This window comes from Geotrypetes seraphini, chromosome 9 (genome assembly GCF_902459505.1).
Source record: "Geotrypetes seraphini chromosome 9, aGeoSer1.1, whole genome shotgun sequence".
Taxonomy (NCBI): Eukaryota; Metazoa; Chordata; class Amphibia; order Gymnophiona; family Dermophiidae; genus Geotrypetes; species Geotrypetes seraphini.
Window position 1 is genome coordinate 15913387 of NC_047092.1, and position 18267 is coordinate 15931653.

The 18267-nt window shown below is 46.4% G+C and overlaps 1 protein-coding gene across 2 annotated transcripts in view; it reads left to right on the plus strand.

Annotated features, from left to right (window-relative positions):
* UBE2H (ubiquitin conjugating enzyme E2 H) overlaps window positions 1–18267 on the plus strand; it is a 100304-nt gene that overhangs the window by 18939 nt on the left and 63098 nt on the right. Inside the window, exon 2 of one of the 2 annotated variants that reach the window (XM_033958141.1) lies at window positions 9081–9157. In XM_033958141.1, the coding sequence (XP_033814032.1) occupies window positions 9081–9157 (77 nt within the window). Of the gene's footprint in view, window positions 1–9080; window positions 9158–9283; window positions 9339–18267 lie in introns of those variants that run through there. The other variant, XM_033958142.1, reaches the window with a different exon arrangement.

Genomic DNA, 18267 nt, shown 5'->3' on the forward strand with positions numbered 1-18267 from the left:
GCATTGGAAGAAGGCTTGCCAGTCCTTCCTCATCTGTTCTGATTTTGGTGGCATATTCATATTATCAAATGAGAACAGCTGAGGAGGAGGAGAGAAATTAGCAGAATGCACTGTGAGCAGTCAGCTAATAAACAGTTGTTCTTACTGTGGATATGAGCAAGAGTAATGGTGTTAAGTATACTAGGGCTAGGGGATATTTCTACGAAGTGAATTTGCCGCTAAATATAAAGGAACCACAAAATGTGACACACGAGCCAACAAATCAGAATGCAAAATATCAAAAAGCCTCTTTCAAGATCGTATCCTGTCATTACCAGTATCTGAATCGTCCTACCATGTCCTCACTGGTTTTTCCAGTATCTCTGTCTCCTTCATATTTATCTACTGTGTGTCCATGCATTTTTGAGCATATTTTGCTCTTGCTATTCCCTCACAACGAATATGGTGTCCATAACATCCAAAAAAGGAAGGCTTGGTTCGCTTACAATCTAACTTGGACAGACAGACAGACATGACACATAGGGTTGAGGATGCAGAACTCAAGGTGAGAGGAGTTAGGAGTTTCCTAATATACCACCCTTTGGATAAGCAATTAGAGCAGTTTACAAACTAATCATAAAACAGAGGGAAAAGAGCTACAACATATAGATAGTACATAGAAGTAATAGAGAAGGTAGAGCAGAGAGAGGGGCTCTAGCCCATTGCTTACTAGTTTTCTGCATTTCCTTTTTAAGGATCTAAGATCTAGAACAGTGGTTCACAAATATGGTTAGGTTTCTGGTAGCCCTTTATATATTCCTCACCTCTCAAACAAGAATGATGAGGGCTCAATGCCTCCTGTACCATTCCTTGTGCCTTGCCCTTTACTTTTCCCACCCTCTTCCCAATATACAAGTAAGCACTCCCCCCCTCACACACATTAATTTCTGTTCTGCTCTCTAATCCCAATACCCTCTGTGGTTATGTCACACACTTTGGAATCTCACACATTCGCCCACTTTAACTTCCTCTCCCCATCTTATTGCTTCTGTATCTTATCTTAGTTACCATCTGCCATCACATACAGTTCAAGATCTTATTGCTGACCTACAAGTGTGTTCATTCTGTTGCCCCTCAATATCCTGGCTTCTCTCTCCTTATATACCTCCCAGAGAAATCCGTTCCTCAAATAAGCTTTACCCTTCTCCTCCACTGCCAATTCCAGACTTTGTTCCTTTCCTTTGTGCCTGGAATAAATTACCCAAATTGTTCACCAAGCCCCTTCCCTTACCTTGTTTAAAAGAAGACTGAAAACCCACCTGTTTGATATAACCTTCAATCCTTAACCCTAGTCCTCTGCCCTCCAACCCAGCCAGCTGATTAACCGTTCCCCTTAACTGTATCCATGACATCCAGTTTGTCTTGGCTGTTTAGATTGTAAGCTCTTTCGAACAGGGACTATTTTCTTCTTTCTTTGTGACTGTGCAGCGCTGTGTGCGTCTGGTAGCGCTATAGAAATAATTAATAGTAGTAGTACCACCACCTTACTGTTGCACTTGCCCTCATCACCACCTGTGACCCATTCTCACTCTGGCTATAGCCAAATTGATGTGGTCTTGGAACTTTTAAAGTTCTAAATCTAACATGTCTGTCTGCCTTTAGTGAGACTGTCAAGGAGCAGCTCTTTCATTTTATCCTAACATCTCTTCTCTGTTTTGCAGCCATAATCAAAACTTGTGAAGATGCAACAATGATCTGTAACCATAAAACCTTAACATTGCTTTGGTTGATGGGGCCCAGTTTTTTTTTTAGCTGTGTTCTTGAAGGCTCGGGAGGCTATAAGTGTTCAAATGATTATACTATATCAGACATCGGTTCTTTCATTTTTTTGCCTCATAATCAGTTAGCATTGTATCCTAGGATTTTGCTCCTTTGCTAGAGATTTGTTCAAGATCTATATCAGGGGTGGCCAACCTGTGGCCCGAGGGCCGCATGCGGCCCCGTGAAGTATTTTGTGCAGCTATGATTGAGGGCGATGCGGTATTTTCCTCTGCTGCCCCCGGGTGTTTACCGTCTTGACGGCTCCCTCTTCTGTCTTGCTTCAGCGTTTGTGCGGCCCCAGAAACATTTTTTTCGGCTAATGCGGACCAGGGAAGCCAAAAGGTTGGACACCCCTGATCTATATAATTCTTAGCTATTCCTTTTGTGTTAAGTGATTTGACTTAGGGCTGGCAAACACGTACTTTCTAAGGCAGGGAGCTTAAAACCTATCAGTCATTATGTAGGACTTTTTTGCATTGCCGTCCTGTGTGTTAGTACGTACTCTCCCCCCTTTCAGCATTGCTCCCTCTGTGTTCCTGTCTACCCCCTTTCAGGATTTCCCCTCTGTATACCTGTTGCCCTTTTCTTTTGTGTCATTGTCTCTATTTTCAGATTATTTCCCCCTCCCTTATTTCTGCATCCTGTAGTCTACATCTTTCCCCCAGCAAAGTATGACATTTTTCCTTCCTCTCTTCCCCCCTCCCCCATCTGACCCTCCCCCGTGCACTCAAGTTTTACGTTTTATTATGGCTTGATATACCACTTTAAATTCCAAAGCGATTTACATCATTCAAATTTTAATTCTTAAAAAAAAAAATAGGTGGTAGTGACATATATAGTAAAAGTTTCTATTGACTAAATATGATACAAAAGGATAATGAGTAGCGTTACATTGCTAAGAATAAAAATGAAATGGTAGAGTGAGGTAGTCTGGGATGTGCCCTTTGTCTAGGTCTCACACACGTCTTTAAAGAGAAAAGTTTTTAACTTGGACTTGAAATTATTAGTGTTAGTTTCCTGTCTCAGGGCCATGGGGAGAGAGTTCTATAGAGTGGGCGCAACTACTGAGTAAATAGTTTTGCGTGTTGTCATAGAATAGCTGTCGAACAGAGGGGATTGTAAGAAGAAGTTGCTGTGATGATCGAAGTGACCTTAAGGCTTCGTATGGGATCAAAAGTCTAAACAAGGGGGAATGATTGGATTGTACTTCGAATGCAAGAAAAATAATTTTGAACGTAATTCTCTGGGAAATTGGCAGCCACTCACAGCCTTTTCCCCTTCCCTGTGGCTCTCTTTGACAACTTGGCAGGGATTAAGACAGGCTGCCGGCATCGGCCTTACCCTCTGCGAGTCCTGCCTATGTAAAAACAGGAAGTTGAAACAAAGCAGGTGGGTCTTGCAGAGGGAAGGCCCAGATGCCAACAGCTGTCTTAATCGCTTTCGCTGCTGAAGGGGGTGCAGGTGCAAGGGATAAGGCCAGATGTGAGGGCTGCTGGAAGAAGAAGGAGTTCTGGAGAACGACGCTGACCCTGGGTGCACCCCAGACCCCCACTCTGGCAGAGGGAAAACCTGAATCGGTGAGTCCAATTTTTGCCTAAACAAATTGATATGAATTGATTTGGCCAAACTGAATAGGTGAATCGATTCAAATTGTGACTCGGGTAGCACTAGTTCCTGATATGCATGCATGCAAGTGGGTTACCTGATAAAACATCTGTAGAAATACCCAGTGTACATCATATGCTGAGTTTTCAAAATTAGCACTATTTTATTTTTGTTCCTGGGTAATAAGTGTTCTTAATTGCCAATATCACAAAAGTATAGGAAATGGCTAGCATCCCTTCAAACTTTGCTTTTGTGACCAGGGCATGATATTTTGAAATTTACCTTTTTTGTTTGCAGAACATTTCCAAATTGATTCCAAGCTGAGTAAACTTAGGGGCCCTTTTGACGTTTAGGCTCAAGCAATGGAACTTGTTGGATGAAAGTGTGCAAGTTACACATCAGAGAAAGTGTCATCAAGCTTTTTTCATCATCATTACTTATCAAGATGGGCACTGCTTCTGCTGCATTGTGACAAGTCTGTTTGAGGCAATATGAATCGCTTGTAACCCAAAAGATTAGCGTCTCTTCATTGACAACTCATCCAGGAGCATCAAAGCCATGCTGCTTCAAAGAGAATTACAACAACATCAAGACCTTACTAGGCGCTTTGAAGTACAAGTATGGCTGGGAGGTCATCGGAGACTTCAAAACTGTGGCATTCCTAATGGGTCTTCAAGGCAGTTTTACCAGGTTTCCCTGTTCTCTCTGCCTTTGGGACAGCAGGGACACAAAGGTGCACTACCAAAAGCGGGACTGGCCACAGCGGTCCGAGTTCTCTGTGGGTAGAAACAACGTTAAATGGGAATCACTGGTGGACTCCTGGAAGGTGCTGATGCCACCACTGCACATCAAATTGAGCCTAATGAAACAATTTGTCAGAGCTCTAGATAAAGAAGTCAGCAGCCTTCAAGTGCCTTCAACACATCTTCCCTAATCTGTCTAAAGCAAAGGTCAAAATTGATGTCATTGGACAACAGATAAAGAAGATACAGTGCAAATAATTTCCCAAGATGCTAACTAGGAAGGAAGAAAGCAGCTTGCAACATCTTTGTTGCAATGGTTAGGGGTTTCCTGGGCAATCACAAGAGACCTATAAAATGGTTGGAAGGGAGAGAAGCTACTTGTACACCTTGCGGATCTTTGTAAAACTTTGCTCAAACATTTTGGATAAATTGGTTCTTTGCTGTAAAAAGGTTGCCAACCCCTGGTCGGGGAGACATGCTGTTAGAATAAACTGTGCAGGTATTGGAAACAGAAGCATTATACCCAAAAAAGTGGTTTAGTCAGTATGGATAGATGCCAAATTCCAAAGCAAACAACTGTCGGGCTAAATAGGGTACAGTGAAAGATTAGAGAACCTCGGCCTCTTGTCCCTCGAACAGAGGAGATTGAGAAGGTACATAATTGAAACATTCAAGGTACTGAAGGGGGAATAGACTTAGTAGATAAAGACAGGTTGTTGTTCACCCTCTCTAAGGTGGGGAGAACGAGGGGGCATTCTCTAAAATTGAAAGGGGACAGATTCCGTATGAATGTAAGGAAGTTCTTCTTAACCCAGAGAGTGGTAGAAAACTGGAACACTCTTCCGGAGTCTGTCATAGTGGAAAACACCCTCCAGGGATTCAAGACAAAGTTAGACAAGTTCCTGCTGAACCGGAACATATGCAGGTATGGCTGGTCTCAGGGCGCTGGTCTTTGACCGGAGGGCCACTGCGTGAGTGGACTGCTGGGCATGATGGACCACTGGTCTGACCCAGCAGCGGCAATTCTTATGGAGAATACCATAATCATTTCTCACTGTACATATTTTTAAAAACACGAGAGCCATCCTTTCATTATTGATTAGATCTACATCTTATACACATTATAGAAAACTTCTGAAGACTTTTCTTTTCTCTAAATTTTTGGCTAACTAAATCTCAGTGTATTACATTATCTTTGTATTTTTCATAGCATAATCTTTTGTTAACCGCAATTAACTTAGGGTTATGCGGTCTAGAAATTTGTTATTATGTTATGTTCTTACCTTTTGAGTTACTGGTACATCAAATGTCATGTAGAGGAAGGAACAGTAACTGGAAGCACTGATGTAGACAGTCCCAGCAGGTAACCTCAAGTGTACTGATTAACATACCAATTTACTCCTGCTGTTTCTCTAGTACTTTAGAAAAAAATGCAAGTAAAATAACCTCAACAAAAGCTGATGAGTAGAAAGAGGGGCTTTGATAGAGTCTCATACAGGAGTTATTTGCTTTCACTTAATTTCTTCTCCCCATCCCCATATTTTTCTGTCATGCCTTTGTCTTATGGATCAATAGTAAGCCTTAAAATGGAGAGGCAGAGACTAGCAAAAAGGTGTTTGTTGTGCTCAGCCTATGCTTGTCTGGTCTTTGTGAGGAAAGAAGCAAGCAGTGTGCTTCCATCTCAGGAAGGAAAGATATCTAGGCTTCACACTGCCTTCTAAACATAGTTGAACCAATGCTATGAAAGAGCAACAAGGAAGCAGGTGTTCCAAGATAAAACTGTTGCTACTTGGTCAGCAGTTTCAGGTTGAATGATAGAGGAACAGAGTTCAGGCTGCTTTATTTTTGTTTAAAAAAAACAACAAACCAACAAGTCAATGTGGTCCCATCTCCCCCTCTTATGACTGTGGTCCCACCTCCCCTCTTATGACTGGAAGGGAAGATAGAGACAAATGTAATTGAATTAAAAAAAGCATGGAATAAATGCAGAGGGTTCCTGGAAAGGAAACACAGAAGTAACTTGCATAATGTGACCGTTGCAAACTTTAAGACAATTGTGCTAGTAAACTACTGTAGTATCATACCTTTAAGGGTAAAGGACACAGGGGAAATGGGTGGTGTGTGTTTTCATCTCTGTGTTGGAGCTTGTATCTGCTCAGAGTGGACAGATCACTGCTGGGCAACTGGCCTGACCATTTTGCAACTTGCCATCGGGTTGCTATCTTAATTCTCTTGAAAATGAAATAGTAGCCTAACATTGAGAAACAATAGATGTTCTTGATACGAGTCTGACTTTTCCTTCAGCCTGAAATCACGTTTTCCCAGTGCAGGTCTTTTGTAGCACTGTTCCTGTAATCTTGGTATATGAATATTGATTCTAGGGAATCCCTGGTAGAAGTAGAATGCGAGTACAGGTTCTCTAGGGACTTCTGGCTCAAGTGTTTTCCCACAACTGTTGCTGGAATGTACAAAAATTGCCAGGCAGAGTTAGAAACATGAGATGACTTGGATGAGTCTTGAATATTTAAACACAGATAAATCCCAATAGATAAATGTGGGCGCTTAGGTGCTTTAAATCAACACTACTGAGTTTCATTACTTCAGTTTAAAAGATTCTTGGTAGGATAGCAGATGGTTGAAGCTATGGTATGGGTCTGTTCAAGGTTTGCAGGTTCGAATGTTACAAAATATACTGCGCAAGAGAGGGCCCTGCAAACTTGTTTTCCAGTTCTTATGAAAGTGGCAGAGTAACAGATGCACAGAATATGGTATATGAGAGGGCTGTTTAATTCTGGGCTTGCAAATCTTTACTGCATATTTATTGTGCAGATCTTGAAAATCTGACTTGCCCATAGACCTTGAGGACTGGAATAGAGAATGATACAGGGACAAATTAATATTTCACAATCTGACACACAGTTTTCAGCGGCTGCTAACCTTCTCATGGCTGGTACAACCTCATAACGTTCCTAGCCCATGAAGCCACGCAGGAGCTAATTTTGGCTCAGTGGTCCACGCTGGAGGCAGGCCTCCGGGTGGTGAAGGCTATCAGGCAGTTATATCCAGTGGCTCAGGACGAGCTTGATAGGTCTAAGCTTCCTAAATTGGATGCTCTGGTGGCTGCAGTTACCAAGAAAACCACGTTGCCCATGGAGGGAGGGGTGGCGCTGAAAGACACGATAGAAAGCTGGAGACCTCCATGAAGTTGTCTTTTGAGGTTGTGGCTTTAACTTTACAGGCGGCTGTGTGTAGTTCTTATGTGGCCTGTGCTTGTCTTCAATGGATTCAATAGATTTTGGATGGGATGGTGGAGTCCAGAGCTGCTCTTCCGCTGGAATTCCTAGATGTTGAGACTCGGCTGGCGTATCTGGCAGATGCCTTGTATGATATCATTCGTGCCTCGGCTAAACAAATGTCTCTCACTGTGGCTTCTTGGAGCTCATTATTACATTACATTAGTGATTTTTATTTTGCCGTTACCTTGTGGCTTCACCATTGGGCGGCAGATGCTGCTTCAAAACAACGTTTGGTATGGCTACCTTTTAAGGGCCGCTCGTTATTTGGAGAGGACATGGAGAAATTGGTTAAGGATTTTGGGGATTCCAAATCTCAACAGTTGCCGGAAGACAAACCTGACTGGCTGTGTGTGCCCTGAGGACCAGGTTGAGAAATACTGCTCTAAGCATAAATAAAATATGCAAATTAAAATTAGACCCAAATGTATGCAAATATGTCAGTGTTTCTTGTGGCACTGTGGAGTGTTAAACTGTGTCTTGCTTTTCTTTTACGTTTAATCTTTTTTTGGGGGAGGGATTTGGTGCTTCAAGGGTGTGTGAATGTAGATAGGGAATGGGAATTACACTGGTTTGGTTGTGGTCTAAGGCCATAGCTGTGGGAAATGAAGCTCCTAGACTAGTTATCTGGAATCCTTGTGTTCTTTCCAGCTCAGCATATTGGAAAGAATTATACATAAGGGGCTGTGAATGGCTGGTGGCAAAATAACTTTGAAAACTTAAGGGAATGGGACCAAATTTGGCCTTGGTTTTGAGGGGAGGGGGGACCATGAGAAATAAAAAAATGGGATATATTGGATGGACAGGGGTAGATGGGTGGCTTCTAGAGAAATAAACGCCCTCAAAAAATAGTTTGGTGTATTTCTGTGGGAGCTGTTACAGCTTTTGCAGCATAGAAACTTTGATACAATGAAACATAGTGGTTAGGGGGGACAATATATAAAATTCCTTTGTGCTACTATTTGTGTGTGACATAAAATGTAATTTTAAGGTGGCGAGAAAAAGAAAAACACATTGGGGAGACTGAGAGATGGCTTCAGAAATACATTTTGTGAAAAGGTTGACTGTCGCCTCAGCTAAAGTAGGATTGATCAGATGAGCCGGTAAGACTCCCTGAAACCACTCAGCTGATCAGGGATTCCTGTGCTGTGATCAGCTCAGCTGGCTGCATCTACTTTTCTGATTGAAATGTAGGCCAGCATTTTGCAGGCCTACACTTCAGGCATCTGTTGCGGCTCTAGAGAGATGCGTAAGGACGCTTAAACTCACCCAAGGTCACTTCCAGGTGAAACCACACCCTTGGGCGAGATTGTGTCCCTACGCGGCTCCCTAGACCCAAGGCAAATGCCTACAGTATAGGCATCCTTCCTTGGGAGAATGCTTTTCTAAAAACATGCATCCAGGTTGGTTGCCAGATGGCGGTAGGACGCTTACTGCCACCTGCAATTGGGATTCGCACTTAGAGAATCAGGCCCAGTGTCTTGTCAAAGCAGAAGCAATAGAGGTTTCTGAATTTGGAAATTTTTTTTTTTTTTTTTTTTTTGCTGCATTTGTAATTCATTCAGATGTTTTGCTAGTTTATGGAGTGTATTAAATTTTACAAGTACTGGATTTCGCTTTCCTTCACCTGATGCTTCAGTATTGAAAGCAAACATGAAGTCACAATCTTAGGAGGACTCAATGAATTCGTAGTGAAGTTTTATGGACCACAAGGGAGTAAGTTGAATCACAAATGTTGTTCTTTATGCCATATATTTTTACCTTTTTTTTTCCTTACAGGCCCTAAGATGTTAAATTCCAGCTCTGAAGTCTTCTAATGTTCTTATCCTGTGCATATGGCTTCCAACTTCAAGAGAGATGCAGAATTTTAACTTCTTGATGGCAAACAAACATGCCAGTTAGTATGCTGTTTTAGTAAACAGCACATATGCAGCTTATATATGTGGCTATTTATTTCAGAGGTCTCTTCCTCTCGCTGCATGAGCAGGGAGTTGCCTCACTCGCTGACAAGAAGGGAGACAAAGAAACCAGCCTGCCAGATACCTATGGCCCCTCTTCCACATGACCCCTATGGTTTAATGAGCTCCCTCTAGCCCCAACCACAAATCTGTGGTAGTCTAATGGACCCCTATAAGCTTCCTCACCCATTTCCAAAAGGAGGAGTAGTGTCTATCCATGGCTTTGGGTCTGGTGCCCCCATTTTGTGCAACATCACTGAAAGTAGAAGCCAAGTGGGCATGACTCCTGCCTAGCAACTTTTGGATATGGTTAGGGTAGAAACAGAGAGGGTGAGAGGGCTCACTACACAACCTGGGATTTATTTTTTGTGGTTCAAGGAGGTGGTCAAGTTTGGAGTGTGAAGGGGAGGTTTCACCAGATCATTGCTTCTCTAATCTTTCCTGGGGGCCACCAGCCAATTGGTTTTTCTGGATCTCTCTAATATGTATGAGAGAGATTTTCATATGTGAGGTGACAGGCATGCAGATCAGTAGCCAAAAATATTTCTTAGTACAGGCTGCAAATTCAACTAAACAGCTATTCAGAATAGTAAATGGTCTGCAACCTTCACAACAGAACCGGCCTTTCCAGTTGCAACTACCATATATACTCGAATATAAGCCCAATTAAGTTCCCCTCCCCCCAAAAGAGGGGGAAACTGGCTCAAGTATAAGCTTCGGGGGGGGGGGGGAGGCATGGTTACATTATTGTATATTCTTTCCTCCCCTGTGGTTGTCCTGCATTTCTCCCTTTCCCCTTTGCATGCAGCTTTTTTCTGCCGCCTCCCCTCCACCTACAGTAACAGCCACTTCTTTCCCTTTCCTACCTGCCTTATGGTGACTGGTATTTCTTACCACTGCTGCTGCTGCTTTCACCACTGACACAAATGAAAGTAAGTTGGACTGGTCTGGGGCTTTGAGCATGCACGAATGCTCAAGGCCCTACACCAATTCAGTTTGCTTTTATTTCCCTGTTGTCATCGACGACAAGAGCAGCTAGGAAGAAGCAGTAAGAAATGCTGGTTGGTGTGGATGGGGGTGGGGTGGGGGCGGGAAGTGAGAGGGAAGAGTTGGTCACCACAGGGAGGTGGAAGCACAGATTTCTTCTGACTCTCAACTATATTTCTCCCTCCAAAATTGCGAGTTTAGGACTTTTGAGTTTCTAAACTCTGACCCAACCCCGCCTCCCAGACTTCTCCACAATGTACCTGGTGGCCTAGTGATGAAGCGGGGCTGGAACGATCTTCTTACACTCCTGCTCCGTGCAGAGCTGTCAACAAAAATGGCTGCTGTGGTCTTGTGGGACTACGGTGGGAACTCGTGGCAGCCATTTTTGTTGACGGCTCTGCACGGGGCAGGAGCATAGGAAGATCACTCCTGCCCTGCTTCACCACTATACCACCAGGTAAGGTTTGGAGAGGTCCGGGAGGCAGGGATGAGTCAGTCTGCCCTAAAAGTTATTTGTGGTTTTTCAATATTTGTGGGCCCCACGAATATGGAGGGGGAAGTGTATAATCTTTCTTGATCACAATTTTTGACCCCCCCAAACATCTTGGCTTAAGCATGACTGAGGGCTGCAAACATGGCTACATCACACCCTTTCTTACAAAAATTGCACTGGCTTCCAGTATCTGCAGGCCTATATTTAAAACTGGCTTTGGTTTTCAAGATTCTCGGCCTAAGTAACATTCTTTAGTTACCGTTGAACAAGCCTCTAAGGTCCTTGGCAAATTGCACAATGTGTTAGCTGCCATCAAGCTACCTCAGGCATAGATTTCATGCTCTTAACTCACTTCCAGAGGTGCTATGCCTATTTTACTATTCCCTCCTACTTCAGGAAGCAGGTGAAAGCTTGGCTTAACTCCCAAGCCTTAATACATGTGGCCACTGACTGTCCACTCAATTAGCATCTGGACTGACTGTAACTAAGACTAGTTCCTCATATCTTCGGCACAAGCCTTCCTCAGGGGACTAATGAGATACTTGTTAATGAGGTATACGCAACTAGCCTTGTTATACTCAAGCAAAACCAAAGTGAAACCCCTGAGGAAGACTTGTGCCGAAACTGGGATCCTAGTTGGGACCATTACAGATGAGTGTTTCTTTTTGTTGGTCAAATAAAAGAAATGTGTCTCATTCGGTTGTTCTCAAACTTGTCTCTTTTTTGTGTGTTTTAGTAAACCTTATAAGCACACACAACTTTCAGATACAGATATGAAGCTAATGCTGTTCCTTTCAATTCATTGATAATCTTACTGTGTAGCTGAGGGGCCAGATGCTGATGTATGTGGATGGGAGGAAAATGGGTAATACAAAGTTAATTGGGATAAACAGATGCGTAGCTAAACTCAAGGCAAATGTTATAGAGTTAAACGAGATATGAGGAACTGGTCTAAGTTTCAGGATGTGCTAGTCAGTCACTGCATGTATTAATCATTTGGGAGAAAATCCAGGCTTTTATTTCATCTGTTTTCTGGAGTAGAGGTAGTCTTGAGTTAGATGTAGCCCATGTGGAAGTAAGTACAGAGTCTGGGGTTACTTCTGGGAAGGCTCACAGGTGGATATCGTGTTGTTCAATTTCTTTTGATGAGGGTACAGACAATAATTCTCTTTATGAGGACCTTAGAAGTCTCCAAGTTGGTACAGGGCTAACTTATTCTTCAAATACCCTCATCTATTTTGTCTGAGGACCTTGAAAATCAGAGTTTTTTAACAGTTCTATTATTTTTGTGATATGTTGGATTAGGGATTATAACTTCATTGGGTGAAATTGTTTTTTTAATGTTTATCATATCTATTTGAATGTTCTAATGCATGCCTATTAAGGTGTTTAATTCAATATATTATCCTGACTTTGTATCATATGTTATATGAATGTGCTTTCCTTGCTGATTATTTCTGTTGTATGATCTGTGTTGATGTATTTCTAATCTAATCTGGTATTTGAGTCGTGCTATGCCTAAACAGGTTCAAGGCGACTTACAATATTTTGAGTTACAGAATGAATATGCTACTTTATAGTAGTTTTGAGGAGGTCAGAATTATGGATAGGGTAATAGAGAAGAGAATGGAGGATTTTTGTACTGGTATAATGTTTGAGTACAGGGTTTGATTTAGTGATATTAATTATTTTGAGTTAGTTGTCTGCGGTGTGTATGCTTTCAAAGAAGAGTTGGTTTTTTTTTATTTTTTTCGGAATCTATTATAGAATGTTTCTATCCTGATGTCAGTCGGGAGGTTGTTCCAGGTCTTGGTGCCAAGATATGTGAAATGCGAGTCAAATATGTGTTTATATTTAACCCCTTTGGGAGAAGGGAATAGGCAGTTGAAGTGATTTTCAATTTTCTCATTGATGTAGACCAGGATTTGACAAATAAGTTTGAGCAGTTCAGCAGTTTTTACATATAGGTTTTGAAACATGCATGATAGTTTGAAGGTGATATGAGTTTTGACAGGCAGCCAGTGTAAGTTCTTACAGTAGGATGAGATGGAGTCAGATTTTTTTAGTTTGAATATCAGTCTGACTGCTGTGTTTTGAATCATCTGTAGTTTGTTCAGGAGAGTAGAGTTTAGACCCGCATGGAGGGAGTTGCAATAGTCCAGCTGGGATAGTATGAGCATTTGTGTTAGTACGACAAAGTGGTGCTTTTAAAAAAAGGGCTCATGAGTCTTATGTCTTCTCATATTGTAGAAGGTTTTCTTCCTTAGACTGGTTATTTTTGACACTGTATCATGGAACTACCATATCTAGAATTCAATTTCCCATCCCCAAGTTTGCTTCACAATTGTATTTATGCTTATGCTTGATCATTTCACTGTTCTGTTAAAGCTTGCAGTTCCTGCTGTATGCTACCTTGTTTGAATCCAAATAAATAATTATCCCAGGACAAGCAGGCATGATATTCTCACATGTGGGTGACGTCATCTACGGAGCCCCAGCGCGGACAGCTTTTCAAGCAAACTTGATTGAAGTTTCAAGTTTGCTACACTGCACCACGCATGTGCATGCCTTCTTGCCCACTAGAGGGCGCATCCCCACCTCGTGGTCCTCAGTTCAGTTTTTTCCGCGGAGCCAGAAGCCCTGTGGAAATTCTGCTCTTTAGCTTTTGCCTTCTGACACCGTGGCTGGGTGTTTTCGCTCGGTCGCTGTGCTTCATTTCTTGTTTTTCTTCGTTCGTGTATTAGTTAACGTACAAAAAAAAAAAAAGGTTTTTGTTCGGCTCCGGGGGCTCCCGGTAGCCGCGGCCGCGGGACATCGTTCGTTCCCGGCCATTTTTTGAGTTCATGTCCCGTCCCTTGACGGGCTTTAAAAAGTGCACCCGGTGTGATCGGTTGCTCTCTATCACCGATCCACACCAGTGGTGCTTGATCTGCCTGGGTCCTGAGCATCCTACAGAGTCCTGTGATAGGTGCTCGACTTTTCAGTCTAGAGCGCTCCGCCGACGCCGTGCCCGAATGGCGGAGCTCTTCGCTGTGGACCCCGCGGTGGCAAAGGCCTCGACGTCGGCCTCGGCCCCGGCTTGAAACTCGGCCTCGTGTACCTCGACCTCGCCGCGACCTTCGGCTTCATCCAAGCCTGCTACCTCGACGAAGCCGGCCCAGGGTAAGTCCTCGCTTCCTTCCTCGACTCCAGGGTCTGCGAAGAAGCCATCCTCGGGCTCCTCGACGGCGGGTGGGTCGTACTCGGCCCCGCCCCGAGTGTCGAAGTCGGGTGCCCCGAGGGAATACTCGAGACCGAGGTCACCCTCCAGGGAGCACCTGACGGCCCCGGACCTACCCGCCATGATGGGGGTCCCGGTCTTTCAGGACCTGCTCCGAGCGCTGATTGCCTCGGAGCTGTCCGGGGCCCTCGCACACCTGCAGCCGGCTTCGGCCTCGACTGCTCCGGCCTTGTCCTCGACTGCTCCGGCGTCGGCGGCCTCGGTCCCCTCGGCTTCGGCCCCCGGGGCTCTCCCGGTCTCGACCCCGACCTTGCCCTCGACCTCGGCCTCGGTTGACCAACCTGAGCGGAGCGTGCGGCCTCGGGACAAGGTGCGTTGGGTTAGGAGGATCTCTTCTTCTTCCTCTTCCTCGAGGTCCTCCCGGGGCTTCTCGCCCTCGGGCCGGCCTTGGGCGAGGAAGCCCAAGCGTTCTCGGGGTTCTCCTCGGAGACGCGGTCGCTCCTCGCCGACCGGGGGTGAGACGTTGCGGGTCTCGGAGCTCCGCCTCGACAATCCGAGGCTTTTCCGTTCCTCCGAGGGCAGGGGTTCGAGAGGCTCTTCGCTGAGACGGAGGGGGCGTGCCTCGGTGCCTCGTACCCCGGGGACTTCTACCAAGGGCTCCTCGGGGCATAGGCGATCCCCGACCCCTTCAAGGTCCCTGGATGTGGCCTCCTGGGGTTCGAGGTCTAGTAGGGAGCCTCAGTATTCCCGTGAGGTTTCCCCCTCCTTTTTGGCGGCACGGGCTTCCCGAACTCCTTCCCCGCCTTCCAGGCCCTCCTCATTTTCCAGATTCGTGCAGGATATGGCACGTGCTTTGGACCTGGACTTACTCGCGGGTTCTCAATATACGAAGGAGTTTTTGGAGGAGCAAGACTTGCCCACTCCCCAGAGAGAAACTCCTCGGCTGCCTCTCAATAAGGTCCTCCACCAGACCTTCCTGAGAAATTTGGAATCCCCTCTTACAGTCACAGCGGTGCCGTCTAAGATGGAGTCCAAGTACCGGACCATCCCATGTAAGGGCTTCGAGAAGACACAACTGTCTCACCAGTCGTTACTTGTTGAGTTGGCGCTGAAGAAATCGCAGCCCTCGAGGGTTTCGGCGGCAGCCCCTCCCGGACGGGAAGGGCGGACCCTGGACAAGTTTGGTCGCCGCCTCTATTCCAATTCATTGATGGCTACCAGGGTCCTCAATTATGCCTTTACATTTTCCTCCTATCTTCGACGCATGGTGAAAGACTTGCCCCGTTATCATGGGGTCATGCCAGATTCCCATAAGGAGGGGTTTGCTACTTTCATGGCCAACTTGTCTCAATTGCGTCTGTACCTGTTCCACGCTGTTTACGACGCATTTGAACTGGCCTCGAGGGTCTCCGCCTTTGCAGTGGCGATGCGCCGGCTGGCATGGCTCCGTACGGTTGATATGGACTCGAACTTGCAGGAGCGTCTGACCAATCTACTGTGTGTGGGCTCAGAATTGTTTGATGAGTCCCTGGAGGCGGCGACCTAACGTCTGTCGGAACAGGAGCGCTCCATTGCCTCCTTGGTCCGTCCTAAACCTCGGGCCCCGCCGCAGAAGCCATTTAGACCTCCCCCGCGGCGATACCCGCAAAAGTCCACGCCGGCTTTCTCTAGGCCTCCACCCCGGCGCCCCCCGCAACAGGGTAGAGGGGGACACCCGAAACCTCAGACGCAAGGGGCGTCCAAGCCGGTGCCGTCTTTTTGACGTGCGGTGCAGAAGGGGGCGGGCCCCCTCCGCACTCTCTTCGGACCCCCTTCCCATCGGGGGTCGGCTGCGGGCCTTTCATGCGGCCTGGACCGGGATCACCTCAGATGCTTGGGTGCTCTGGATCATCTCCGAGGGCTACTCGCTCAATTTTTCAGCCACGCCGCCGGAACATCCACCGGGGGCTTACCCGTTCGATCGAGCCCGGCTTCCTCTGCTTCTCGCGGAAGCCAGGGCCTTGTTGAGCCTTCGGGCGGTGGAACCTGTACCCCCCGACCAGCGGGGACGGGGGTTTTACTCCCGTTACTTTTTGGTCCCAAAGAAGACCGGGGACTTACGCCCCATTTTGGACCTCAGAGGGCTCAACAAATTCCTGGTCCGGGAGAAGTTCCGTATGTTGTCACTTCCGGTTTTATACCCTCTTTTGGAAGAAGGAGACTGGATGTGCTCCCTGGACTTGAAGGAAGCTTATACTCATGTTCCGGTGCATCCAGCCTTCCGCAAATTCTTACGGTTTCAGGTGGGGGAGTTGCACCTTCAGTATCGGGTCCTCCCATTCGGACTGGCTTCGTCCCCTCGAGTCTTCAGGAAGTGTATGGTGGTGGTCGCGGCAGCCCTACGATCTCGGGGGCTACAGGTCTTTCCCTACCTGGACGATTGGCTGATCAAAGCCCCGACCAGGGAGGGGGTTATCTCAGCGACCCAACAGACTATTATCTTCCTTCAACGTCTGGGGTTCGAGGTGAACTTCCCCAAGTCTCAGTTGTGCCTGGCTCAATCCCTTCAATTTATCGGAGCCGTGCTGGACACGGTTCGCCTCCGTTCGTTCCTCCCTCCTCCTCGGTTGGAGGCCCTGCTTCGGTTGAGTCGCCGTGTTTCGCTGATGCCCGCAGTGTCGGCTCAGCGCATGATGATGCTTCTGGGCCACATGGCATCGACGGTCCATGTCACTCCGTTCGCCAGGTTGCACCTGAGGCTTCCTCAGTGGACCTTGGCTTCTCAGTGGCGTCAGGATTGCGATCCAGTTTCTTGTCCGATAGCGGTGACTCCTTTTTTGAGGCGCTCGCTCCGTTGGTGGACAAACTCTTCAAATCTTTCCGGGGGTTTGCTCTTTCTCGTTCCTCTGCATCGCAAGGTCCTGACCACGGACTCTTCGGAGTACGCGTGGGGAGCTCACCTCGACGGTCTGCGGACCCAGGGTCTATGGTCGGCAGAGGACCGTCTTTGTCGCATCAATGTGTTGGAGCTTCGTGCCATTTTTCTGGCGGCTCGAGCGTTCTGCCACCTACTCCACGATCAGGTAGTCCTCGTGTGGACGGACAATCAGGTGGCGATGTATTATGTGAACAAACAAGGGGGAACGGGTTCTTGGTCCCTGTGCCGGGAAGCCCTGCGCCTTTGGGAATGGGCGGTCTCCCAGAACATCTTCCTACGTGCGGTTTATATTCAGGGAGAGAGGAACTGCCTGGCAGACAAACTCAGCCGTCTTCTCCAGCCGCACGAGTGGTCATTGAACTCCTGGGTTCTGCACGAGGTCTTCGACCGGTGGGGGACTCCTCAGGTGGATCTATTTGCCTCCCCGGAGACTCGCAAACTGCCCCTCTATTGTTCTCGGATGTACTCCCGGGACCGTCTCAAGGCTGATGCCTTCCTCCTCGACTGGAGGGGGAGGTTCCTCTATGCGTTCCCTCCGTTTCCTCTGATCTTGAGAACGTTGGTACATCTCAAATCGAACAGAGCCACTATGATTCTCATTGCGCCTCGTTGGCCGCGGCAGCACTGGTTCTCCCTTCTCCTTCAACTCAATGTCAGGGAACCTCTGCTTCTGCCGGTTTTTCCCTCTCTGCTATCACAGAGTCGGGGTTCGCTGTTACATCCCAATCTTCAGTCTTTACATCTGACCGCTTGGTTCCTTTCCCCTTGACTTCGATTCCTATTTCTCAGTCTGTAAGGGAGATTTTGGACGCCTCGCGCAAGGTCTCGACTAGGCTTTGTTATTCCCAGAAGTGGACCAGATTTTCATCCTGGTGTTCCTCGAACCATCTGGACCCGAGTTCGGTCCCAGTGTCTTCGGTGCTGGAATATTTGTTACATCTGTCTAAGTCTGGGCTGAAGATGACTTCCATTCGGGTGCATCTCAGTGCCATTGCGGCATTCCATTGCCCGCTAGAGGGTCGATCTCTCTCTCTTCATCCTTTGGTAACTCGTTTCATGAAGGGTCTCGTGAATGTTCATCCTCCTCTGAAACCTCCTCCTGTAGTTTGGGACCTTAATGTGGTCTTGTCTCAACTGATGAAACCTCCTTTTGAGCCTATCGACAAATCCCTTCTTAAGTTTCTCACTTGGAAGGTGGTCTTTTTGCTTGCGCTCACGTCCGCTATTCGGATTAGTGAGCTGCAGGCTTTG